The 23,789-nt window shown below is 41.0% G+C and overlaps 1 protein-coding gene across 5 annotated transcripts in view; it reads left to right on the forward strand.

The window, feature by feature from the left end:
• VPS13C (vacuolar protein sorting 13 homolog C) overlaps nt 1-23,789 on the forward strand; it is a 382,862-nt gene that overhangs the window by 192,555 nt on the left and 166,518 nt on the right. For 4 of the 5 annotated variants that reach the window (XM_032175861.2, XM_032175862.2, XM_058427882.1 and 1 more), the window contains one exon: nt 123-2,011. The exons of the other annotated variant lie outside the window; for it this stretch is intronic. In XM_032175861.2, coding sequence (XP_032031752.1) covers nt 123-224 — 102 coding nt within the window. In that variant the 3' untranslated portion in view covers nt 225-2,011. Of the gene's footprint in view, nt 1-122; nt 2,012-23,789 lie in introns of those variants that run through there. 5 annotated transcript variants of the gene reach the window in all.

A 23,789-nucleotide genomic window follows, 5' to 3' on the forward strand; every position in this document is an offset into this window, starting at 1 on the left:
TCCTTGGTCCTTAGCTGTTGGTCCTGTTTGGAGAGCTTCAGCCCTTGCTTTCATTCCTTTCCCTTCAACCAAATGAGCCTATACTTGTCTATACAATTCATAATAAGTATTTTACTTTACAGAGAGCATGTAATGCCATTGAGGATGTACAGTCAACGAGACAGCAGCAAAAATTGATGAAGCAGTCATCAGTGAGACTTCTCAGACCCCAAATGCCATCTTAACACAGACCCCAGGGGCTCCAACAGGGAGAAAAAACAATCACTGGTTTTGTCTATAAATCACTCTGCTTTATCTTGCTAAAGACAATTTTTCAAGCAATCCTTTAGTTTTATTTTTCTAGAATAGCTAGTATTGCGTTTTCTAGTTTTTTCGTCCTTTAGTTTTTACTCTAATTTTGTAACCATGTATATGCCAGCAGTCCACTTCTACGCCGCCACCCAAATGGGTCAGACCCTTGAAGAAACGTCACTTCAAACTCAGAATGAAATTTTTATTAATATTAAAATTGTGAAGTAAAGGTCAATAGTTAATATTTAATTAAAGCCTTACTGAAGAATAAGAAATGAGCTTAGAATGACTAGTTTCTTTGAAAGGTTTTTTTATTTTTGTTTTTTTGGTTTTTTTTTTTTTCTTTTGAGACTGAGTCTTGCTCTGTCACCCAGGCTGGAATGCAGTGGTGCGATCTTGGCTCACTGCAATCTCTGCCTCTTGGGTTCAAGCGGTTCTCCTGCCTCAGCCTCCTGAGTAGCTAGGATTACAGGTGTGTGCCACCACGCCTGGGTAATTTTTTTTTTTTTTTGTATTTTTAGTAGAGATGAGTTTCACCATGTTGGTCAGTCTAGTCTCGAACTCCTGACCTTGTGATCTGCCTTCCTCAGCCTCCCAAAGTGCTGGGATTACAGGCGTGAGCCACCACGGCCTGCCAAAAGGCTTTAACCCATGGACAAATGTTGGATCCTGACATTTTGTTTAAGAGTGATTTGTTCAGTAATTGAACTGAGTTAACATTTTTGGTAAGCCAGGTAATTGAATGAAGAAAAGTCACTAAAGGGAGAAATGACATGTTTTCTATTTTCTTTTCATGAAAACACTGTTTTTCCCCCTAATAAAGCATATTTTACTTTGGTGCTTATTTTTCCTCCTTGCACTCTAATAAAAAAATGTGGACAATCAGACCTTAAAATATCTACACTCTGCCTTCTGTAATGTAGCATTCATAAAAATTTGGAAGTATTTACATGCTCTTTCAAGATAAGCTTATATGACACAATTATTATTTGCTGATACATGAAAATATTGCACTTTAAGTTTCTCAAGACTCTGAAATACGTAAAATTCAATATTTTTATATTCCCAGAAATTGTTTCTTACAGGTTGAAAGACTTTTAAGGGCATCACAAATTAACATTTACTCCTAATGCACACCTAGAATGTATTTTAAATACTTACTAAGAAGAATGAAAATTCTTTGGTTGTTTTATATATAAATAAGGCATATATAATGATGCTGTGTTCTGTGAGGGAGCAGGCCCTGTGAGAATCAATTCAGTACAGTACTGTTTTTTTGTCCTTTCTCCATCCTTGATCAGAGATAAACTATTAAAACTTTAAAAAATACTCAAAAATATATAAGTTTTTTGGTTGAACCTTTAGATTTGCTCATAATGTTTAACATAACAACATTTATTTCAAATCACTGAATTCATGGAGATGTGGACACGCTTGGTTTGCTCTATTTTTGTTTATGTGTGGTAGTGGTTCTGTCATCATCATTCATGTTTTTTAAGGCCTGGTCATAAAACTTTAAATTTTACTAGTGTTACTTAATGTATATTCTAAAAAGAGAATGCAGTAACTAATGCCCCAAATGTTTGATCTCTGTTTGTCATTACTTTTTCAAAATTATTTTTTTCTGTAAAGTATAATATATAAAACTTCTTGCTTAAATTGAATTTCTGTATTAGTGGTTAATTGCAGTTTATTAAAGGGATCATTATCAGTAATTTCATAGCAACTGTTCTAGTGTTTTGTGTTTTTAAAACAGAATTAGGAATTTGAGATATCTGATTATATTTTTCATATGAATCACAGCTGTTGACAATGTCCTATATATTTAAGAAATTATATCATACTGATACTATTTGTAACATTTTGATTTGATTTAATCTCCAGGGACAGAAATAATTCATTGGTAAAGTGTAATAATGCATTTTTAAAAAATGCTTTGAGAGGCAATTGCTTGCATATGAGAGAAATAAAACATTTGGCACATTGTTTACAGGTGTGAAAACTTTGTGGGTTTGTGTTATTCAAGTAACATTTGCTTTACTTTTTGTCTTTCCCTTTTCCTCTTCCAATCCAAAAATAGAAGTTGTATTAGTAGTTATGGAGGACTTTACAAGATACTAGTCAGATAAGCTTTTTCTCAGGGGTACTGAGCCCCTTTATCGCACTAGAGATCTGTGGCAGAGACCTCCAATACCGGGGGATTATAGAGAATGCGGTTGACCTAGGGGCCCAGCTGCACTTTGAAATCCACTGCGGTATTTGCATTGAGTCTATGCCTTCCGTGGTTTCTCTCAGCGACTGGCTGAGTATGGCAATTATACTAAGACATACTTAGTCTGGAAATTCTAGGAGACACAGAACTCCTCTGACAGCCGACTTTGGCTTGAAGACTCTTCAGTGGCCTTGCAGAACCTTTCTTAGACTGCATGGCAGTCTGGGATGTTCTGCCATACCGCTGTCTTTTTCTTCTCCTCCCTCTTCCACGTGGGGCTCAGACTACAAGTTTGGAAGGCTCACCCAGTGCTGGATTATCCGGTAGGAAGAATAAGTTCATGCTGAGGGCTGTAGCAAAGCAGGGGCATTAAGAAAAGAAAAAAAAAAAAAAAAAGAAGAAGAGTGTACCCAAGCTTTGTAAGAAAAATTCCATCCAGGGTGGACTTATTTCCATGTGTTTTATGATTTAGTATTGTTTTTATTTTGATTTATGTATGAAGGAGGACACTATCATCTTTTTGGTGCTTTGAGTTTCTAAGTATGTTGATCTGGAGCTGCCTGGATATCTGTTTTTAACAAAGTTCTGTGTGTGTTTCTAATGTATAGCCAGGACTAAAAATTAATGCTGTGGACTTAAAATGATCAAATTCTTAAAGGGCTCTACAGATCTCAATGTTAGTTAATATTTAGTTGCAATTATTGCCAGAGCTAGAAGAATCATCTTTTTATTGGGGAGAAAAACCAAAGATTATTAGAGGATAGAAGATTGCTCATAACAGGGTCATTTGTCCTCTGGGGATAAGCCCTTGTGGTTGAGAATCACTGCCAGAATGACCATGAGTACTGATGAAAGTGGGTTCTGTGTCATGTGTGTCGGCTCTAAGAAGAAATCGAGACTCACTGGAGCAGAGGGAGCACATTTCTCTTGGTAATTGTGCCTCTAGTGGGAAAATTGAGGCTTATTCTTGAATTCATGCTTGAAAGTATCTTCAGTTATAACTATGTATCATTCAGACAGTCAACTGTGGGTCTCTTTGAGGTGAAAAAGTCTTCAGAAAGAGTTTTCTGTTTTGTTTTTACAAACCACAGACACATAGTTCCTTATTCAAAATTCAAAAATTCAAAAGGCTCTGAAAACCAAAAGATTTTGCAAAACTTTGAAACAAAGACATTTGGCAGCAAAATCTGAACTGAATTGACAGGCTGTTCATGTTCTTTTATTCTATTCGGTGTAAATAATTTGGCTGTAGCAAAAGTACTTTATTTGGTTGTGGGGTGCTGCTGCAGATTTCCCTGGAGGCATATAAGCTCTATGTGGTATATGAACCGTATTGTCTTTCTTTTTTCTTTTCTTTTTTTTTCTTTTTTTTTTTTTTTAGAGACGATGTCTCACTCTGTTGTCCAGGCTGGAGTGGCGCGATCTCGGCTCACTGCAACCTTTGCCTCCCAGGTTCAAGCGATTCTTCTGCCTCAGCCTCCCGAGTAGCTGGGTCTATAGGCGTGCACCACCATGCCTGGCTAATTTTTGTATTTTTAGTAGAGACAGGTTTTCACCACATTGGCCAGGCTGGTCTGGAACTCCTGACCTCGTGATCTGCCCACCTTGGCCTCCCAAAATGCTGGGATTACAGGCATGAGCCACTGCACCCAGCCTATATTGCCTTTCTTAAATGTGAAGTCGTCTATGCTGAAACATCTAGCCCAAGGGTTTTAGGTAAGAGATTGTAGAGCTGTATACCTACAAAATTCTCAATGTATTAAATTTGCTTCTCAAATTTTAGAAAAATCATAGACTATAGGAGAAACTCTAAGAAACAACAGAATTTTCTTCCCTCTCAGACCATACCAATGTTTCATTTTACAGTTAGTGCTGGCAAATTGTTTTGATAAAGAGTTCAGAGAAATTGGTGTCAACATATATGTTGCCACATGATTGTGTATCAGAAGGATGACACTTGAGAACAAATATGAAACATAAGCACATCAAAATGATTTTTATCCCTTTTGTACATTACATATCTGCTGGATGAAAAGATTTTAAAAATTGACTTCTAGTGGGGAAAAAATTAGAATAGTAATGAAATCTATATACCAACATGGTCCTCTATCCACTAAGATTATAACAACACTACAAAGAAGATTTAATTCTTTAGCATTATTTTAAACTTGAAGAAAGATCAAGCAACTTCCCCAGAGATTGACTACAATGCCTAAAGTGGTTTAAATGCCTTGATAAATGATTTTCACCAAGAGTAGATTTCAGTTCTTGGTATTTGGGTTTTGTTTGTTTTTGTAGAAAACGTTTTATGGTACCAGTTTTTCTCTTCACCCACTTTTCTCTTTTGCCATCATTTTAAGTCTTCCTTCTCTATGCATCATTTTATCTTTTCTTCTTATGGCACCTCTTTAAATATTAAGTTATCTTTGTTAAGTGGATATTATACTATTGCTTGGCAAACTACAACCTACAGGCCAAATCATCTGTTCTTACAAAGTTTTATTGGAACAACCACACCCGTTTATTTGCACTGGTTATGGCTGGTTTTGCACTACAGTGGCAGAGTTGGGTACTTGTGACAAAGACAATATGGCCAGCAAAGCCTAAACAATTTACTATCAGACCCTTTACAGAAAAGTTCATTGATCCCTATATTATATCATATAATTGATCTTACAGATGGGACAAACAGATATCAAATGACTTACCCAAGGTCCTATGGTGAGATAGGAACTGAAATTAGGATCCAACATCACCAACATCCCTCTCTATCTCTACTTCTTCCTAAAAACAAGGACATTGGTGTTGAATGAATGCAGCCAGTGTTGGCCTCTTGGATTTCTTTTAGAACCTTATACCCTTAACCCCAAATTTTATGTTCTCTCCCTATCTATGTTTTACACCTCACTGTGATATGGCATTTCCCGTAGTAACACCCAAAGCTAAGCCAGCCCTTAGTTAAACACTTTTTTCCTGGAGAATTCTTACATATGGTCTAATATTACTGTGACAGGTGACTAGCATATGTAGCTTTTGAGGTGTACAAATGAGGAAATAAAAACTTTGGATATGGGACATAAAACTTGCCTCTATTTCCACAGCACAATCAAAACTAAAAATCAAATGCATGGGGTTCTACCATAAACCATTATAGAGTTCTACTGATATCAGGAGTAGAAAAACTATGCCCAAGATACATACTTTATTATAACTGGCTAGGGACTTGCCAAAGTAGAAATGATATTTTTGAGCATGGCACATGACATTATAGAGTAGTAATGTAACAAATGAGCAGGTGTTCAAAGATTGCGATTTGAATGGAAACTATAAAATTTTAGCTTCACCAGAGGATGCTGCTGCAAATTAGTTAAGCAAGCACTTATTGATGGTTTAAATTAAGCAGCCACTCTGGAACAGGGCACATTTCCTTTCCCTGTGGAGTACTGTTAGAGAGGCTTAACCTACTTTGACACTTCTGATCAAATCTTCCCACTTCATTCAGTTCACAGTGATTCATGCTCTCAAAAATAGTAAAAATGAAAAAAAAAAAAATAGGGCATGAACTAGAAGATTAACAGCGTTCTTAACTTTTTCAATAAAGATTTCTTGGACTATGCAGTCAGTTGAATAATCTATCACTGTTACTGAAGTAGGTAGTAGATTTTTTTTTTCTTTACGCCAAGATAAAGGAATCATACTGAAGAATTCTGGAATAGTTGTAAGGTCTATGGGACATTTGAATATATCTGGAATTATTCGCAGCAGGAAACAAGTGCTTTCTTGTGAAAAAGATTCCCATGGTTAAAACTGAGAGCCTGGAAAGCACTCCTTTCGAGTTGGCCTCAAATGAACAGAATAGAAATCTTGCATGACTATTATTACAATCCAGATGGTAAATGGACACCATTGAAAACACTGTTTAGTAAAGGCCATAAAGACTGAGTACCCATGACTTAGACTGGTGAATAAGAATACATTTCCCACACTACCTAAAATTAATCCTCAATTGCCACCGAATTATAGTGCAGCTCTTTCAGAAGCACTAATGATGCTTATTTTGTGTGGAATGGATTAATTTTAATCATTTTTTTGGCAAAAGTAATTCACTTGGGGGCCTTTGTTTTAGTTGTACTTACTCATAGAATAGTTAATGGTTAGGAGATCCTTATATTCAGCATAGATCTATTCTTGTGGCTTCCATCCATTTAGCCCAAATCCTTAGGGCTATTAGAATAAGAATGGCTCTTTCTGTATATGGAAGCCTAGCTATGGGAGCACTACCTAGCAGAATTGAAGGCTGGCCTCATGTCCTACCATTTATCCAGCAAGCAAGTAAGTTTTATTTTCAAGTTCTCATCTTATTCTACCTAAACCATCCCTAATGAGACAAAACTTCAAGTCATCCCATAATCCTGGTGGCACTCCTTAAACAAGTTCATCCATGTTCCTTATGGATATGGTGCACTGATCTGCAGGAATGTTCCAGGAATCAACTAAGGCAGATTAATGCTTTGACAATTCCATATTTTCTACTGCTTTTCTAACAGTAGTAAGTATCCCAACCTATTAAAGCAATTACTTATGTAAAGTAACATTTCCCCTCATTGTAATTTATTAATCTTGTAACTTTTACTTATTTAAGAATATTGTTGAGTTATTCTTTTCACCACTTTTGCTAACAGTAAGGGTAAATTTGTATGGTACTGTAGATTTTAAAAATCCCTTTAATTCTCTTGGCCTCAGTTTCTTCATTTGAAAATAAGACCTTTGGACCAGATCTGCCTTTTTCACAAAAGGAGTTGAAGACTGGCCTCATGTCCCAAGGATCCCTTTAGATTTTACAAATATTGATAAAATGACCAGTTGTAGAATGCGATTTTGAAAAGGTGAGATGTATTGCTTGCAGAAGTTTTTCCTCTTTCTCACAATATTCCTAAAGATATTAAATGTGTATTCTTAATCATTAGTGAGTTTCTTTTTCAAAACCACAGAACATTTAACACCACCACCACCAACAAAATCCAAAGAGAAAGTGTGGGAGATTGTTGCTAGTCCTTGCATGGAGAAAAGTCTAGATGTGGAGACTAGGTAACTGAGTCCCAAAAGAGAGCCCCTGAAAGAACTGTGGGCAGGAATGGCTGAGTTGGGAGCCAGGTCATTGCTGTGAAAATGGGATCCTGCTCTTCCTTCTCAGATGCACACCCTCAGCAGCACCTTTTAGTTGCCTAAGGACCAATGTGTGTGAGGTGGTCATGGATCACACCATGCGCGACCTGGGCTCTCCATAAGCCATCACCCACTCAGAAGACTTCTCTGCTGGTCAGCTCTGTCATCTGAAATGTGTTGGAATCATTGCTTTGGATAATGGAATGCAAATATTTACTCTTTGGATTAATTTGCATGGATTAAATTACAAAATCAGAGAAAGGTTATTTTAACTAACATACTAAAGAGCTTTACAGTTTATAAATCCATACTTAATCTTTTTAAATCCTAATAGCAGCCCTATATGGCAGGTAATGATATTTCCATTTTGTAGATGAAGAAATATGTTTGTAGAAGTGATTTACCCAAGTTCATATAGGTAGGAAGTGCAGTCTCAGGAACTGGTTGAAATCACGTTCCTTTTCTATTGCACTATGCCACCACTTTGTAAGCACACCAACCTGCAGAAACGGACCACTTTCAAGCTCAAGGAAGCAAGATAGATAAAATTATAACTAATATGGATGCAGCTCTAAATGATTTTGATTCTAGTTATGCATGCATGCAGATGCATTCTTTATTCTTTTGATCCCCTTCTTGCATGAGGAAATGAAAAGACATTCTGTAGTTCCTTGTGGCTTGGACTTCTCAGAGTTATCATCCTTCTTTCATAGGAATGTTTCATATTCCCTGGGCTTTTATATCACCTGGTCTTTTCTCCTATTAAGGCTAGTACATACATTTTCACCGAGTAAATGCAGGTTCCTCATGTACCACTAAACCAGTGATCTGGCTAAAGCATTGAATCCCAGTTGGGATGAACTTATGCTCACCTTTGTCTTTTAGACTGTTACCAATCAAAGGTAGGTTTACACCATGGTATATCCATTAGCATATTTCAGGTGCAAGTAACCGAAAACTTTCATTTAATTAGCTTAACCAGTAAAGGGATTTATTATCTAACATATTGAAAAGTGACATAACAAGACATAGATGGCTTCCTGTTTTGTTAATTCATCAGCACAACACTACTATCCAAGAAGGCATCATCTTTCCATCTTTCTGGTTTTGCCATCCTCAGCTTGGTGGCTACTTCATGGTCTCTGAATGGTCATGACAGTTTCAGACAACACATTTTGAAAACAATTAACTTGCAGAAGAAAAGCTTGACTCTGCCACTTTTTTTTTTTTCCTTGAAGAGCAAGGAAGCATTTCCCAGAAGTCTCCAGTGGACCTCCCTTCAAATTTCATTGTTCAGAATTGGAAACGTCTTCTAAATCTATCACTAGTAAGGCAAATGGTATTGCCAGGAAAGACAGAGAAATTAAGATTTACCCCTGAATCACATGAGACAGGAGTGGAAATCCAAACAAAAATCAGGTATCTTCCAGTAATCAAATTAGGCAGAATAGCTACTAGGTGAACAACAAACATGGCCTGCCACAATTAGCTTCAACAATTTTTAGAAATTCACATTCATGTACTCACATATGCTAGGGAACACTGGACTGTTTCCTCTGATTTACTATCAGCTTGGTCATAATCAGTAATAGAGATCTGGGATTTGTAGTCAAGATGGCATTATCCTTTGGGCTCTTCACTGTGGTTCAAACTTAAAGTAATAGTAGATGAACATAAAGTATAAAAATAAAGACTCATTAGTGCCCCCAAACAGGAAAACCATTTGTATGGAACAGAAATAAGGAGAAAAACGATTAATGACAATATGGAAGACTAAATATCTAAAAGCATTCCTCCTACAAAGCACCTAGAAATACTAGATAAAATATAACATTCTCTGAAATAAATAGCTGAGCTCAAAGAATATAAGAAAATTCCCTCTAGGGCAAAGTGTAAAGGGAAGTTAAAACTAGATCAATAAACATATGAGGGGATATTACTGCAGCCCAGAATGATGAAGGTTTGCCAGTTTTATTAAACAATTTTAATAATCTCAAGGCTTGGGATTTAATATCCAGGAGATTAGGTCTTGGACCCTTGTAAGTTGAAAAGTAGGAACTTAGAAACCTACATAAAATCTATACCCTCCTTTAAGATAAAATGATAGGCAAGAAAAAATATTCCCATTGGCATAGGGAAATTACAAAGAAAGTTGTTTTGCCTGGGCTCTGAATGAAAATAAAGTTCTCCCCTGAGAATGTGTAATCACTGCCTCTAACACATGGGTTTGCAAACTGAATCCATTCCTTTGTGGTCCTGGAGCATCCAAGCAAATGAATTCACATTAAAAGAATCTGGAGATAGTGATATGCCTGGGAATCTAATAAAAGCAAAATCAGACATCTTATTAGGGATAAACCCTCAACCCAGGTTATACATGCCTCCCACTATTTACCCACATGGAAGATGAGGAAACAAGTCATCTTGAGCAACAGTCAGCAGATTTAAAACTGTTAAAATTACATTGCCAAGAAATTCAGATAAGAACTACCCAATAAAAATATTAAATATGTATGATTAAAAAGAAGAATTAAAGACAGTATATAAAAAAGAAGAAGATTTTGATAAGAACTAAGTATATTTTTTAGAAATTAAGTAATCATTAAAATAAAAAGTGAAGGCCGGGCATGGTGGCTCATATCTGTAATCCCAGCACTTTGGGAGGCCGAGGTGGGTGGATCATGATGTGAAGAGATAGAGACCATCCTGGCCGACATGGTGAAACCCCATCTCTACTAAAAATACAAAAATTAGCCAGGTGTGGTGGTGTGCGCCTGTAGTCCCAGCAACTCTGGAGGCTGAGGCAGGAGAATTGCTTGAACCTGGGAGGTGGAGGCTGCAGTGAGCCGAGATCATGCCACTGCACTCCAGCCTGGGAGACAGAGTGAGACTCCATCTCAAAAAAAAAAACAAAAAACAAACAGAAGCCAGTAGACAGCCACAAAGTACATTAGACATAGCTGAAGAAAGGATTAATGGACTAGAACAATAGAACTGATCAATACATTTCCTGGAACGCAGCACAGAGATGGAAATACGAAAGAAGTTAAATGACATGAAGGATAGATGAGTGTATCGAACATACTCTAATCCAAGTCCTATTAAGAATAGAGAAAATGGCTGACATGATTCAGAAAGATATGATTTGATAGATGCAAGAAACAAAATGAACCCAGAACAGAATAAATACAAAACAAATTTAAACATAAGAGACACCGGATTGAAACTATCACATAGCAATCACAAAGAGAAAAACTGAAAAACAGCTAAAAAGGACAGAGAGATTACTGACAAAGATCAACAATTAGACTGAGAGAAGAGTTCATAACAACAGCATTCAGGGAACAACAGGATATCTACAAATGTTTGAGAGAAAACCAGCTGTTTAGTTGTCTTTAATCAGCTAAATTATCATTAAAGAATGAGGGTTAAATAATCCTATTTTCATAATAAAAAAGAGAAAGTTTTCCACTCTCAAATTCTTTCTTTAAAAACTACTGAGGGATGTCCTTCAGGAAATAGAACTCAAAAAGAAGGAATGAAATATAGAAATGAATGGCAACAAAGAAATGGGTAAACGGTAGAGTTAAAATATAATTTAAAATAACAATTGCACAGGAAGAAGTTTATCAAAACTTTGCAAGACATTTTTAAAGAAAATTATAAAATTATATTGAAATAAAGTTTAAATTTTCTTAAATATACAGCAAGTTATATAATGTTCATGAATGGCAAGACTCATTAAAAAGCAATCATATTCAAATTTATCTGTAAATTCAATGCAATTTTAATCAACATCCTATTAATATTTTTCACGGACCTTGACAGAATATTTCAAAAATTCATGTGGAAGATGAAAAGGCCAAGAATTATCAAATAACTTTAAGGAATAAGATCAAGTGTAGGATATATTTTGCCCTCCCAGATTTTAAAATTTACTAAAAAACTGTCATAAGTGAAACAACATGATATTTTCAGAGAAATAGATTAGGAGACAAATGAAACAAAAGAGTAATGACAGACCCATGAATATATGGAAATACATAATAAGATTAGTAACTATGGCTTACATGGTTTCTGCTATGTAAGTTTTAGGCATTGTTCTAAGCACTTTACATATTCTAATTCATTTATCCTTAAAGGTGACATTTAATTTCAGTTAGGCATAGAAGTATTATTCATAATAGGCAAAAGGAAGAAACAACACATATGTATATTAAGATATAAGGGGATAAAAAAATTGTGGTATATACATACAATTGGGTATTATTCAGCTATGAAAAGCAACAAAGTACTATATGCTATAAGACAGATGAACCTCCAGGACATTATGCTAAGTGGAAGAAGCCATAATCAAAAGTTCACACCTTATATGATTCCTTTTATATGAAATATCCAAAATAGGCAAACTATAGAGACAAAGAGCAGATTAGCGGTTGCTAGGGGCTGGGAGAGAGGGAGCGATTCCTTAAAAGATATGAGGTGTTTGCATGTTCTCACTTATAAGTGGGAGCTGAACAGTAAGAACACATGGACACAGGGAGGGGAACAACACACACTGGGGCCTGTTGGGGGAGGGTAGGGGTGGGGAAAACATTAGGGAAAAGAGCTAATGTGTGTTGGACTTCATACAGGAACTTAAAAAAAAAGAAAGAAAATCAAGGCAATGATTACCATAAAAAAAAGTTATGGGGTGTTCTTTTAGGATGAAAAAGTTGTGGAACTAGGGAGAGGTAGTGGTTGCACAGCATGTGAATGCACTAAATACTGCTGATTGCACATTTTTGAATGGTTACTTGTTAATGTGAATTTCACACCTCAATGAAAAAATTTGCAGTCAGCAAGGATAGACAAATATTGCTCAGGAAATTAATTTATTCATATGAGAAACAATTGGATTTCTGCCTCATACTACACACTAAAATAAATACCAGGTATATTAAAGACCCACATGCAAAGCAATTCTTTAAAATTTACAGAAGAGAATATAAGAGAATATTCTTATGCTCTTGAGAAGCTAGAACTTTCTAAGAGAGAAAAGACCATCAAAAAGTTAAATGACAAGCCACAAACTTGGGGGGAATATTTGCAACCAATACAACAGCCAAATGGTTAGTATCGGCAATATATGAAGACCTCCTTTAACTCAATATGAAAAAACAGCTCAATAGAAAAATGGGCAAATGCTATGAACAGACAATTCACAGAATAGGAAAACTGGAAATTACTCATTGACATGCAAAGTGAAACAGTGAGCTGCCCTGTTGCATCTGTCAGATTGGCACACAAAGGGAAGTTTGAGAACAGCTGATGTTTCACAGGATGCGGTGACACGCACACGGTAAAACCCTGCTGATGGGATGGAGAATCACTTCGGAAACCAAGTTGGCAAGCCCTACCCCAGCTGAACACATGCATCCAAACACAGCAGTTCCACTGTAGACACCCAACCTAGGGCACTCTCATGCAGTCTAAGCAAACAGAGAAATAAGCATACGAGGATGTTCACCGCAATACCTGAAATAAAATTTTAAAATGTGGAAATGGTCCATCAGCAGCAGATTTTAAAATATGCAAAAGAATATGAAAATAGCAGCTGTAAGAAATGAACTCTCAAATTTTGAGTGAAAAGAACAAGTTGCAAAAGGCTATGGATCATGTAAATGTGAGCACATAATACATGAGGCATACATGAAAATTATACATGCCCACTCTAGAAGAATGATTATTTCTGGGATGAGAGGGTGAGAGAAGGAAAGGGGTAGGAGAAGGATGGGCTTTAGTTATAAATTCGGAGGCCAGGAGGGGTGGCTCATGCCTATAATCCCAGCACTTTGGGAGGCTGAGGTGGGAGGACCACTCGAGGCCAGGAGATGGAGACCAGCCTGGGCAACATGGGAGTCTCCACCTCTATGAAAAACACAAAAATCGGCGGGGCATGGTAGCACATGCCTGTAGTCATAGCTACTCAGCAGGCTGAGGCAGGAAGATTGCTTGAACCTAGGAGTTCCAGCTTGCAGCCTGGATGACATAGTGACACCCTGGCTCAAAAAAAAAAAAAAAGATTTTGTACACTTTCTGTACATGAAACTTTTTATATTTAAAATGAAGGAAAGGGAGGGAGGATGAGAGGAAGGGAGGAAGCGAACAGGGAGGGAGGGAGGGAGGGAGACAGAGAGGCCTCATTCATGGTCAGGACAGAGCTTTGTCAGCACAGCCGGGTTGTTGGAATGTTTCGTCTCTTCCACAGCTGTGCCAATCCCAAAATGCAGAGAGGGCTTCTCTCACAGGCCAGAGCCCCACAGATCTCTGAGGGACTGATTTTAAGGGAGGCCTCTCAGTGAGGGAGGAGGCTGTGAGAGGAAGAGAGCAGGTGCTGGAGTGACTCTGGGTGTTGGCAAAAGACAAGGAGGGAAAAATGGGAAGAGAGGCAAGGGTCAAATGACCTAAGGAATTCCACCCTGGAGGCATCAGGTTAAAGGAAGCAAGATTCCACCCCATATGTGTCTGCGCTCTTCCCGTCCCCCGCCCCAGTGCCAGTGGAGGAACGACAAAGGTAAGCGCGGTAGATGAGATGTCAACAACACTGAGGGGAGGAATGACTGCAATCGACTGGGCAAACCGGATACAGCTGGAACCCAGAGGCTTTGATGGGGGACGCTGCCCACAATAGTAAGCTTCTGAATGCTGCACACTCGTATAGACAATCCCGAGCGTTGCATGGAACTGAAAACAAGGGGATTAACTGAAAGTCTTAAAATGAGCACATTTAAGACATCCCCAGCCTTCCACAGCCTGCTAATATCCCTTCTCCTGAATTGGCAGGAGATGGTGGGGGAAAGGGGTAAGTGTGGGATGGTGGTGGTGGGGGACCTGGGACGGCAATCAGTGCCCTGGAGAAATTGACCCAGAGAGTTTCTGAGCTCTGGGACACAGGCCCTGTCATGGGCAGTTTGAGGAACTGCACTGAGCATGGGGAGAAGCCCAGGAGAAATGAGCATTCTGATGAATGAGGCCCCAGTTGCCTTTTTCCTCACACTCTCCACTCAGCCTGGCAGTCAGGCCGAGACAACAAGACAAAAATACAGATTTGTTTTCTTTGGAGAAGTTGATTTGCCTAAGACATTTTTGACGTTTTGAGGTTTTGACATTAGAGATTTTGGACATTTGAGTCAACATTTTTGCACCAATGCAGCGGCTGGTTAGATTCAGGTGTCTGATGGCCGCCGAAGCAATGGGGAACCCAGCACCCTCACAGCGATAATGAACTTCAGAGACGAGGCCCCTCGTGTTACAGAGAGGCCAGCTGAGTCCCAGGGAAGCAAGGGGTCTGCCCAGGAGAACAATGGAAAGAAGTCAGGCTTGAGACAGCTGCGTACAATGCAGGTATCTTTTCCCCTAAGATAGAAATGCTATATAGTTAAAAAAAAATACAGTGGCAGACTATGTCGAAGGGGATTTCTAAGGCAATTCCATTCTATTACTTTCAGGTACAAATCGTTTCCATAACTCTAACTAGGTTATCAAAGTATGGTCTGGCCAGGGCTCTGGGGGACCTGCTTTAATGAATTAGGCAAAGTTGATTCATATCTCATATACCAAATGATTGTCAATTGCTTCTTCTAAGGTAATTGAGAATGCTTGAAAGGTAATTTAAGTGATGCTTTATACTATTAATTAGCTCTATCTAACTTTTATATTTCATTGATAGAGCAGAGGCCTCACTTGAATTACTTTGGCAATCCAAGCTACTAAGGTTTTCTGGGTAAGAAGATGTTTCTGGGCGTAGTGTGGCCTGTCAGCAATCTGTTTCAGATTCAGAAAGCTTCTGACCTTCTATGGACATTCATTTAGCATTTACAGCAGGCTGGCCCTACGCATCTCTTGTTTAGCCACTAATTACACATTTTGATTGGAAAGCTCCCTCTTCTAAGGCAGAACCCACGTATCTGAAACACCCATGTCTGGGGGCTGATCTGATTAATTAACTAACCAGGGCTTTGGACAGTTAACTTGTTGCTTCTAGAAACCTTTGCTTTTGATGCAACATCTCTGTCAAAACAAAGATAAACAGGGATAAAGTGACCTCCTAGGGAAATGTAAGCTCCCACGCATCTGTTCTTTGAGAACGCGCGCCATGTCTTTCATCCTTCTGGTGAGGAATTTAGGGAGTGCTTTTGCATAAAGAAATTCCTCATGGCTTCCTCCAGAATGGCTCTTGTCTTCATGGGGCTGGGAATCCGAGTGGGAGACCCAGCACAACACAACAAGGCCGTGTTGGAGGGCTTGATCAAGGACCTGCACAGACATATCTCACGCCTCTTGCATTTGATTTCACCTTTTGATTTTCTCTTCTGTTCCTCCAAGTTCCCTTTCTTAACCTGCCCCCTGTTCTTGTTCCCAGCTGCCAAGGAGGAGGGACTCCGAGCTCATCTCCAATGGCATCAAGCGAGGCCCACGGCATTGCTGCAATGTTTGCCTGGGTCACCCCACTCTGAGAATGTGACAGGTGGCTGGTCATTGTGGACAGAGAAGAGATATTTTTGTTTATCTTGAGGTAGCTGATTTTTTCTGCCATGTGAGCACCCTGTGAGGCCTCAGCTCCACGGACATAAGAGAGGAATAGAAATTTTACAGTCAGAAGTCCTGGGCAAGGGTCGCAGGGATGCCCTCACCTCTCTCAGTCTGTCTCCTTGATGCGAACTGAGTTAGGTTGGTTCTGAAAGTACTTCCAGTCCTTTAGTAGGTTGAGTAGTTTGAACTATGAGTAAAAAGCCCAAGTTGCAATAAGCTTAGAGTTTTTCTTTTTTTTTAAGGATATAGATATGTTTGTCCTTGGTGAAATGCAGAAAACTTTCTAGGGATCCAACTTGTACCCTAGAATTTGCTAGCACAGATCTGTTAAAGAAGCATTTAGTGCGTACCCACCATGAGCCAAACACTGCACTAGGCTGGGGACACAGAAGCAACAGTCTCTGCTTCTCTGGGCCCTTTGGGCCTAGGGAATACCAAGGTGAGAGAGAAACAATCACAATCAGGTCTAAATGAACTTGATAATTTCATTGCTCTTGAAACCTGGAAGATACAGTTTTCTTACTTTAATTATCTTGCAATAAACATATTAATATATATGTAATATATTAATTATGCATTGTTATTAATCTGAACACACTTGAATTGTATGCTTCAGAATTAAATTATGAAGCTCAGTCTCATTAATGCAAAAGGAAAAATGGACAGGCATACTGACGGATTTAGTTACCTTTTATAAATGCTGAATTGGCTTCTTGAATTAAAATAATCATATATGTCTCTTGAAAAGGTATTTACACTGACAGTTTAGAAATGCTAATTAAATTCTTTCCAGACCAAGCAGCCAGGTCCTTAGATTGGAGGCATTTAATTTTAGAAAAGGTGAAGTTTAAGATTAATCATTTGAAGTTCTTTTTTTTTTTTACATTATTTATAATGTTTTGGTAAGTGCCAAAGTCTTGTCAAAGAAGAACCAAAGTTGTCTTTGTGCAGTGAGTATCTATTTTATGTTTTCAAATCTGTTATTCAGAAGCTGTGATTTTGGTAAATTTGTGTTTTAAATCTTTCTGGGATTACGTACCACTGTTTTGTGCACAGTTTGATTTTGGTCTTCAAGTCTTCAAATGTTTTCATGTAATTTAGATTGGAGACACTAAATTTAGAATCACATTTCTTTTCTAAAAACATCTTTGTATAAAAGGCTTTTGCTGAATACTTATACTACATTGTTTTCCTTTCAAGCATTTACTTAATTTAACCTTTCTGTTTTGAAATTATTTTTGTCTTAAATGTTTTTCATTTGATCAGCATACTCTGGTTTAAGTACTTTAGAAGTGGATTATTCTTGCTTGTACTTACGGCACTTACACAGGCAGCAGTAAAGTGGACCAGTTAGACCATAGACTTTTCAATCAAACAGACAGAGGCGAATCCCTGTTCAGTCATTCTGCGTCTCTGTTTAGTTTTCTTAACAACAGAATGGAAATAATACTACCCACTTCATGGAGGTGTTAGGAAAATTAAATGAGATCATGTGTGTAAAGTGTCTGGCATGGTGCTCAGTGCTCGGAGGAACCAAGTAAGAGATATTACATCCTAATGTTCTTCGATTTTATAATATTTGATCCAACATTCCTGTTAAATATCCACATTCAAATACTGTTATAATGTTTAATAGGTTTTGTCAGTATCTAAAGCCACAGAACAATTAATTGCAAAAAATATATCATAAACATATTAATAACCCTTGTTTGGTGCTTAAATAACTCCATATACATGTCATTTTTTTTTGAGTCGGAATCTCTCTCTGTTGCCCAGGCTGGAGTGCAGTGGCACGATCTTGGCTCACGGCAACCTCCGCCTCATGGGTTCAAGTGATTCTCGTGCTTCAGCCTCCCGAGTAGAGCTGGGATTCATGAGCCACCACGCCCGGCTAATTTTTGTATTTTTAGTAGAGACGGGGTTTCACCATGTTGTCCAGGCTGTCTCGAACTCCTGACCTCATGTGATCTGCCAGCCTCGGCCTCCCAAAGTGCTGGGATTACAGGCATAAGCCACTGCGCCTGGCTAAATATCAATTTTTAATTTGCAATGTTCACAATTTTTAAGTGTAGGCCCATCTCCGCGCATGCCCACAGAATAAGACTGTGTGCATCTGCTCGAAGCATTCTTGGAATCTAGTTTGTTCAAATGGATGTGTGCTGCAGAATGGATTTGATATTTTAAAGAGACTAATAAAAAGACCAAATACTTTGGAAATGAAGTGAGGCATTTTAAAGAAGAACAGCCACTGTTTGTCTTGGTTTTCAGACCTCCTACTTGAAAGGGCTGTGCATGTATTTGATGCCCAAACTTGAAGGTTCCCTGAACCAGGAGAATCATGTGTGAAACACATCAAGGAGGCAGGCGGCCCAAACACCAAACTTCATTATTTTTCTTGGAGGTGGAGAGAGCTGCTGTTCAGAAAAATTTCCAAGGTTTCTGTGATTTGTATGAATTGAAGGTCGTTCCCTAGACTGGATCATAGGAGGCACTGAAGCCTGCCTGCGAGTCAACGTGGAAGCAGATGTGTGCTGGCAATCCTGAAGTAGGGGAAAGAAAATTCGGGAGAAAAATTCACTTGGCTTGCTTGGTGAGTTTCATTTTGCATCCCTCCAGGCTGTCTTTTTCTGATCTTCCACTAGAGGGCGACTAGCCACCAGCTGTGCCCGTGCTCCAAGGAAGCCTCCTTTCTGATCCTGCCCTTTGGGCTCCGGTGTGGGGTCCCAGGAGAGGGTCCTGGCCAATCACAGGTTCGGGAGGATTCCAGCTCCAACCCCGAAACAGGCTGCCCTCCGACACCCTGGACAGGGTGGCCACTGTGAGAGCCCTTCACTTCAGGAGTGGGATTTCAGAGACCGCAGTGAGGGTTTTTCATTTATGATCGTTTATGTCTCTTCCATTCAAAAGGGTGCTGCGAGGATGGGGTTCTGGGGCTATATTTCCTGAACTCCAGCTGTCAGACCCTGTAAAGCACATGTGTCTTTACTGGAGCAATAGACTGGAATATTTGAAACCAGAACTTTAGAAAATCCAGAACAGATGGCTTCCGTGATCGGGGCAAGCTCTGTCACAGAGCCCCCGGGCCTCCCTGCCCTGGCCAGAGTAACTCCTGCACTGGCACTCTGTGGCTGAGGGGGTTACTGTCGGCTCAAAATGCCAGTGAGCAGATCACTGGTTCATGGTTTGTGGGTAGCCCGCTCTCAGCGTGCACTGTAACCCCCAAGCTGAGCAGGGGGGTGTAATACGTCTGGTCCACCTAACTGGCACCTACCCCATTCTGTTTCCTCCTAGCTCTGTGTTTGAGGACCTCGTTTTGTGCAACCTGCCCCTCTGTGAATGTCTTCTGACACCTTGGAACATTTGATGAGAATAACCCGGAGCCACATTCCCACCGCACTTTAAAAGCCTTACAGGGTGCTTTTGCACACGCGATGCCCCTACAACCGTAAGGCAGGGGCAGGAAGAATGACCCTCGCCCCTCACGTCACAGATGAGAACAGAAAGGCTCAGAGCAAGTAAGTCCTGCAATTAGGACTCGAACTCACATCAGATTCAGCAGGGGTTGCTGATACTTCCTCAGGTCTTTGCAGCAGTAGGAATTTGGGTTTCACTTTAGAGAAAACCTTCTGAGCTCCTGACCTTCAAACACATGGGTGCGTGTTAGGAGATTGTGACGCTGCCTTCAGATACTCTTCATAAAACGGCAGCGACGTGTGTTCCCTGAGTGGGTTGAAGGGCCTCCTTCCTTGAGGCTGGAGGATGAACTGGATAAACCTGGGGGTGGCTTCTAACCACACTGTTTTGGAGAACAAAGCACGCAGAAATAGATGAATCGGTCCCTTTAAACACAAGAACACTTGTGTACAATTGTATGGAAAGCAGGCAATTTCCAGTCCAATTAAGAACTACTGTAGGGCCTTTGAAGAGGTGCTCCTAAAAGGTGCTATGAGGGATTTAAAAATTGTGTGCAGCTTGTGAGCTCATTGTTCCAGAGCCGGGCCTCTGTCCCGCGGGTGGCGTGCAGTTCTCGCTCTGGCCACAGGGTGGCGGAGTGACTTAAGCTTCGTGCCTCTTTCAAGCTCGGGACAGAAAGCTCAGCTTCAGCCAAAGTGAGCAAAATGGAGCTTCCAAGAGTTTGTTTAGAGTGGTGTGGACTTCACGTTTGTGAAAACTCTAAATGTCAGTGTTGGGAGGTGGTGAGGAAAGGGGATACTGGATTCTGAAGTAGAGGGGGCTTTTCCAAGGAGCATTGAGCAGCCGAAGTCAAATCCACCCGTAGGGCCAGGCATAGTGGCATGTGCCTGTAGTACTAGCACTCTGGGAGGCTGAGGCGGGAGGATCACTTAAGGACAGGAGGCTGAGGCTGCAGTAAGCCGGCATCGCGCCACTGCACTCCAGCTTGGGTGACAGAGCGAGACCCTGTCTCTTAAATCAAAGAAATGATCATGATGACCTGATTAGCTGGCAGATTCTGAGTGAGCTCTGTCCTTTGGAGGCTCACCTTTGGGAATTGCAAAACCATTGACACTTCCCCCATCTCTATCTGAATTTCCTTTTATAGATTGTTGGTCCTCATTTTTTTTGCTCTTTTTTTTTTTAAATAAAAGGAGTGGTTTAAGTGTTTGTATACATTTTGGAGGAAATAATGTCTGATGAGGCAATGATTCATTTTTGAACCCCATATTCGGATACATGTTTCTAATGTGCATGCTGTATTTAGGGTTATGGTGACAGAAAAGATTTAAATTTGGGAATAGTTTGGACCTTCTTGGGTGTGCAGGCACTGCGCGTGCACACACACACACACACACACACACGCACAAAGGCAACACAGTTAGACCTGAAGAACTGTGTGAGCCATGGTTAGAGACACTGAGGAACTTACCAAGCTCCAGGGTTAGGTAGAAAGGGCAGGATCCAGGATAGATCCCACTGTTGCCCATGTGGAAGCTCTGGGCTCTCACCTCCTGCACTTCTGCCTAAACCCTTGGCGCCGCCATCTAAAGACAGTAGAAGTTTAAATGGCATAGTGAGATTAGCAGAAGGAAGGTTGAATTGCAACATGGGTACAGTTTTGAAGCACATCTTGGGGGCCAGAAAAGCCTGTAATATTTTTTGTAGAAGTAATTAATATTCACTTTCTCAAACTTGAGATCATAGACTTGTGTGGTATGAGTGTGCGTGCATGTGTCTGTGTATGAGACATGCACAAAAAACACACATCGTGAAATTGCTGATAATGCTTCAGAACAGAGTGCCCCTCTTTAAATTTTTTCTTCCTTCAATATTTGCTTTTTCATTGACATTGATGACATTCATTTATTAATCTTTCATAGACATTTATAGATCACCTACTGTGTGCCAGGCCATTAAGATGAAACAGAGTCATGCTGATGTTTAGAAAAAGACAGATCCCTGGGAATCCATTCTTTTTTGATAGGGAAAAAACAGGGATCTACAATTGGCTGAGAATGTGGCTCTGGGATAGGCAGGCTGGGTTTGAAACCCAGCCCAGGCTCTTCCTATTACTCAGCTTCCTCCTCCTAAAATATGGATAATAGTATTACCTACATCAACACATTGTCGTCAGAACTAAATGAACTAACATAATGGGCTCTCCACAGTACACACAGAAAGAAATCAAGAAACATGTAGCTCAAGGAATATATTATTCCTTTTTCTTCATCAACCAAAGCTTTCCACATTCCTCTTCTAACAAATATCTATCATGTGCTCATAGACCAGTTACTGGAGGGAATAAAGATGAGCTGGACAGTTGTTTCTGCTCAGGGAGCTGGGAAGAGCTGGGAGACATGTCATTGTGGCTGCCAGGGAAGGGGTAGGTGGAGACAAAGCTCAGAGGTGAGCCTGTCACTCTGGGTCCATGAAGATGGGGGAGGCGTGGCTGTGGCCTCTGGCTGTGATCGGGCTGCCTGACTGGGAGCACTGTTCACCTGAGATATAGCTCCTAGGTATTTTCAGATACTGCAATCCCTGAAGGACAGCATGACCTTCAGAGACACGAAGGACTGCGCTTCTGCCAAGAGGATTCTAGGGCATAGGGCAGTTGTCTTTAGAGCTGACCTGAGCCCTCGTTTGTAGGAGCTCCCTGAGCTGTGGAGCCCTGTGTCATTCTTCGGGGCCTGGTGATGAAGACAGGTCCATGCTGGCGTCTAGGGGTGCAAAGGAGGCCTGCCCAGGTACTATCTGCTCGTTTTAGCTGGGGCTTCCTGGAGCTGTGCCTTACCCCGGGTTCTTACTGCTTGATTGATGAAGGTGTGTGGAGGGGAAACTGTATTTATCAATAGCTCCCAGGCCTCGAGTTCCCTGGGGGAGAATGAGTGAATGCTGGACTCTCGGCAGAGGCGGAGCGGTGCCCCAGGGGAGGGTCTGAAAGGCTGAGAGCCAAGACCCACTAGGGATTGATGCTGCCCTGTGCCCTGCCCCAGGGCCGGTGGACCGTGTGGGTCACACGGACAGGGGCTGTGCTCTGTTCGCGGCGCCTAGCTTGTGCCCTCCACAACGAGGCACCCTGTAAGCATCTGCTGGAAGAGAGATGGAGAGAGTGAGGGCGAGTGCCCACGACTCCACCCTGGGACAGGCAGTGTGATGCCGAGAAGAGGAGGAGCAGGGCCAGGAACCTGAGACCGTTCTCTGTTCCTCTTTGTTAGCCAGGCCACCCCGAGCAGATTAGTTTACCTCTCTGGGCCTCGATTGAGAAATCTGTAATGCAAGGAGGAAAGCCACTGCTGCTGCCTCCCTTGCTGGGCTCTGCCAGTGTTAGTGGCCGCAGCTGGTGTGTCTGGGACCTGGCAGTGTGCACAGAGAGCCTGCTCCGTGGGCTCAGTCCAGTAGCTCCCAAGTCATCCCTTTATTGCCCCTGTCACCGAGCCTCTCCCCTCAGGTGAGGAGCAACTGGCAGTGTGAACAGATTATCCGTCCTCACCACAGGGCCATGACGTTCCCTTTCAGGAACGAAGTCCACTTGAGTTTTGAAATCAGTGGGTTCTGACCTTGCGGGCCTTCCTCTTCCTCAGTCTCCTGCTCCTGGCGGGGCCCAGCGGCTACCCCACGCTGGGGTCCCTGTGGGGTGCCACACTTTCCTGACGCCCTTCTCTTCACCCAAACCACAGCTTCCTTGCTTTCTGCGAGGTGGCCATCTAGCTGGTTGGGCAACATAGGCAATGTGGTTGGAAATACCTCAGGGGTGTCCCTACCCCACCACCCCCAAACCGAAGTGCACTCCCGCAGTGCCCCATGGCAGGGCCAAGAGGGCCACGACTCTTCCTGCCTCCTTATTCTGCTCAAAGCTTTGCCTTGGCCTTGGCTGCCTGTGGTTCACTCTCAGTGTTCTCCATTGGAGCTCCAGGTGAGGACACTGGCAGCGTCCCCTCCCCACGGTGTCCCCTCAGCCTGCGCTGGTGCCCACCTCCCTGCAGGGTCAGATGACACGGGGAGATGCCTCCTGTTCCAGGCCCTGGCTGGGGCCAGGGCTGCAGTGCTGACAGAGATGTGGTCACTGGCTTCCTGGAGCTTCCGGGCGAAT

Source organism: Hylobates moloch, unplaced genomic scaffold (assembly GCF_009828535.3).
Source record: "Hylobates moloch isolate HMO894 unplaced genomic scaffold, HMol_V3 SCAFFOLD_14, whole genome shotgun sequence".
Lineage (NCBI taxonomy): Eukaryota > Metazoa > Chordata > Mammalia > Primates > Hylobatidae > Hylobates > Hylobates moloch.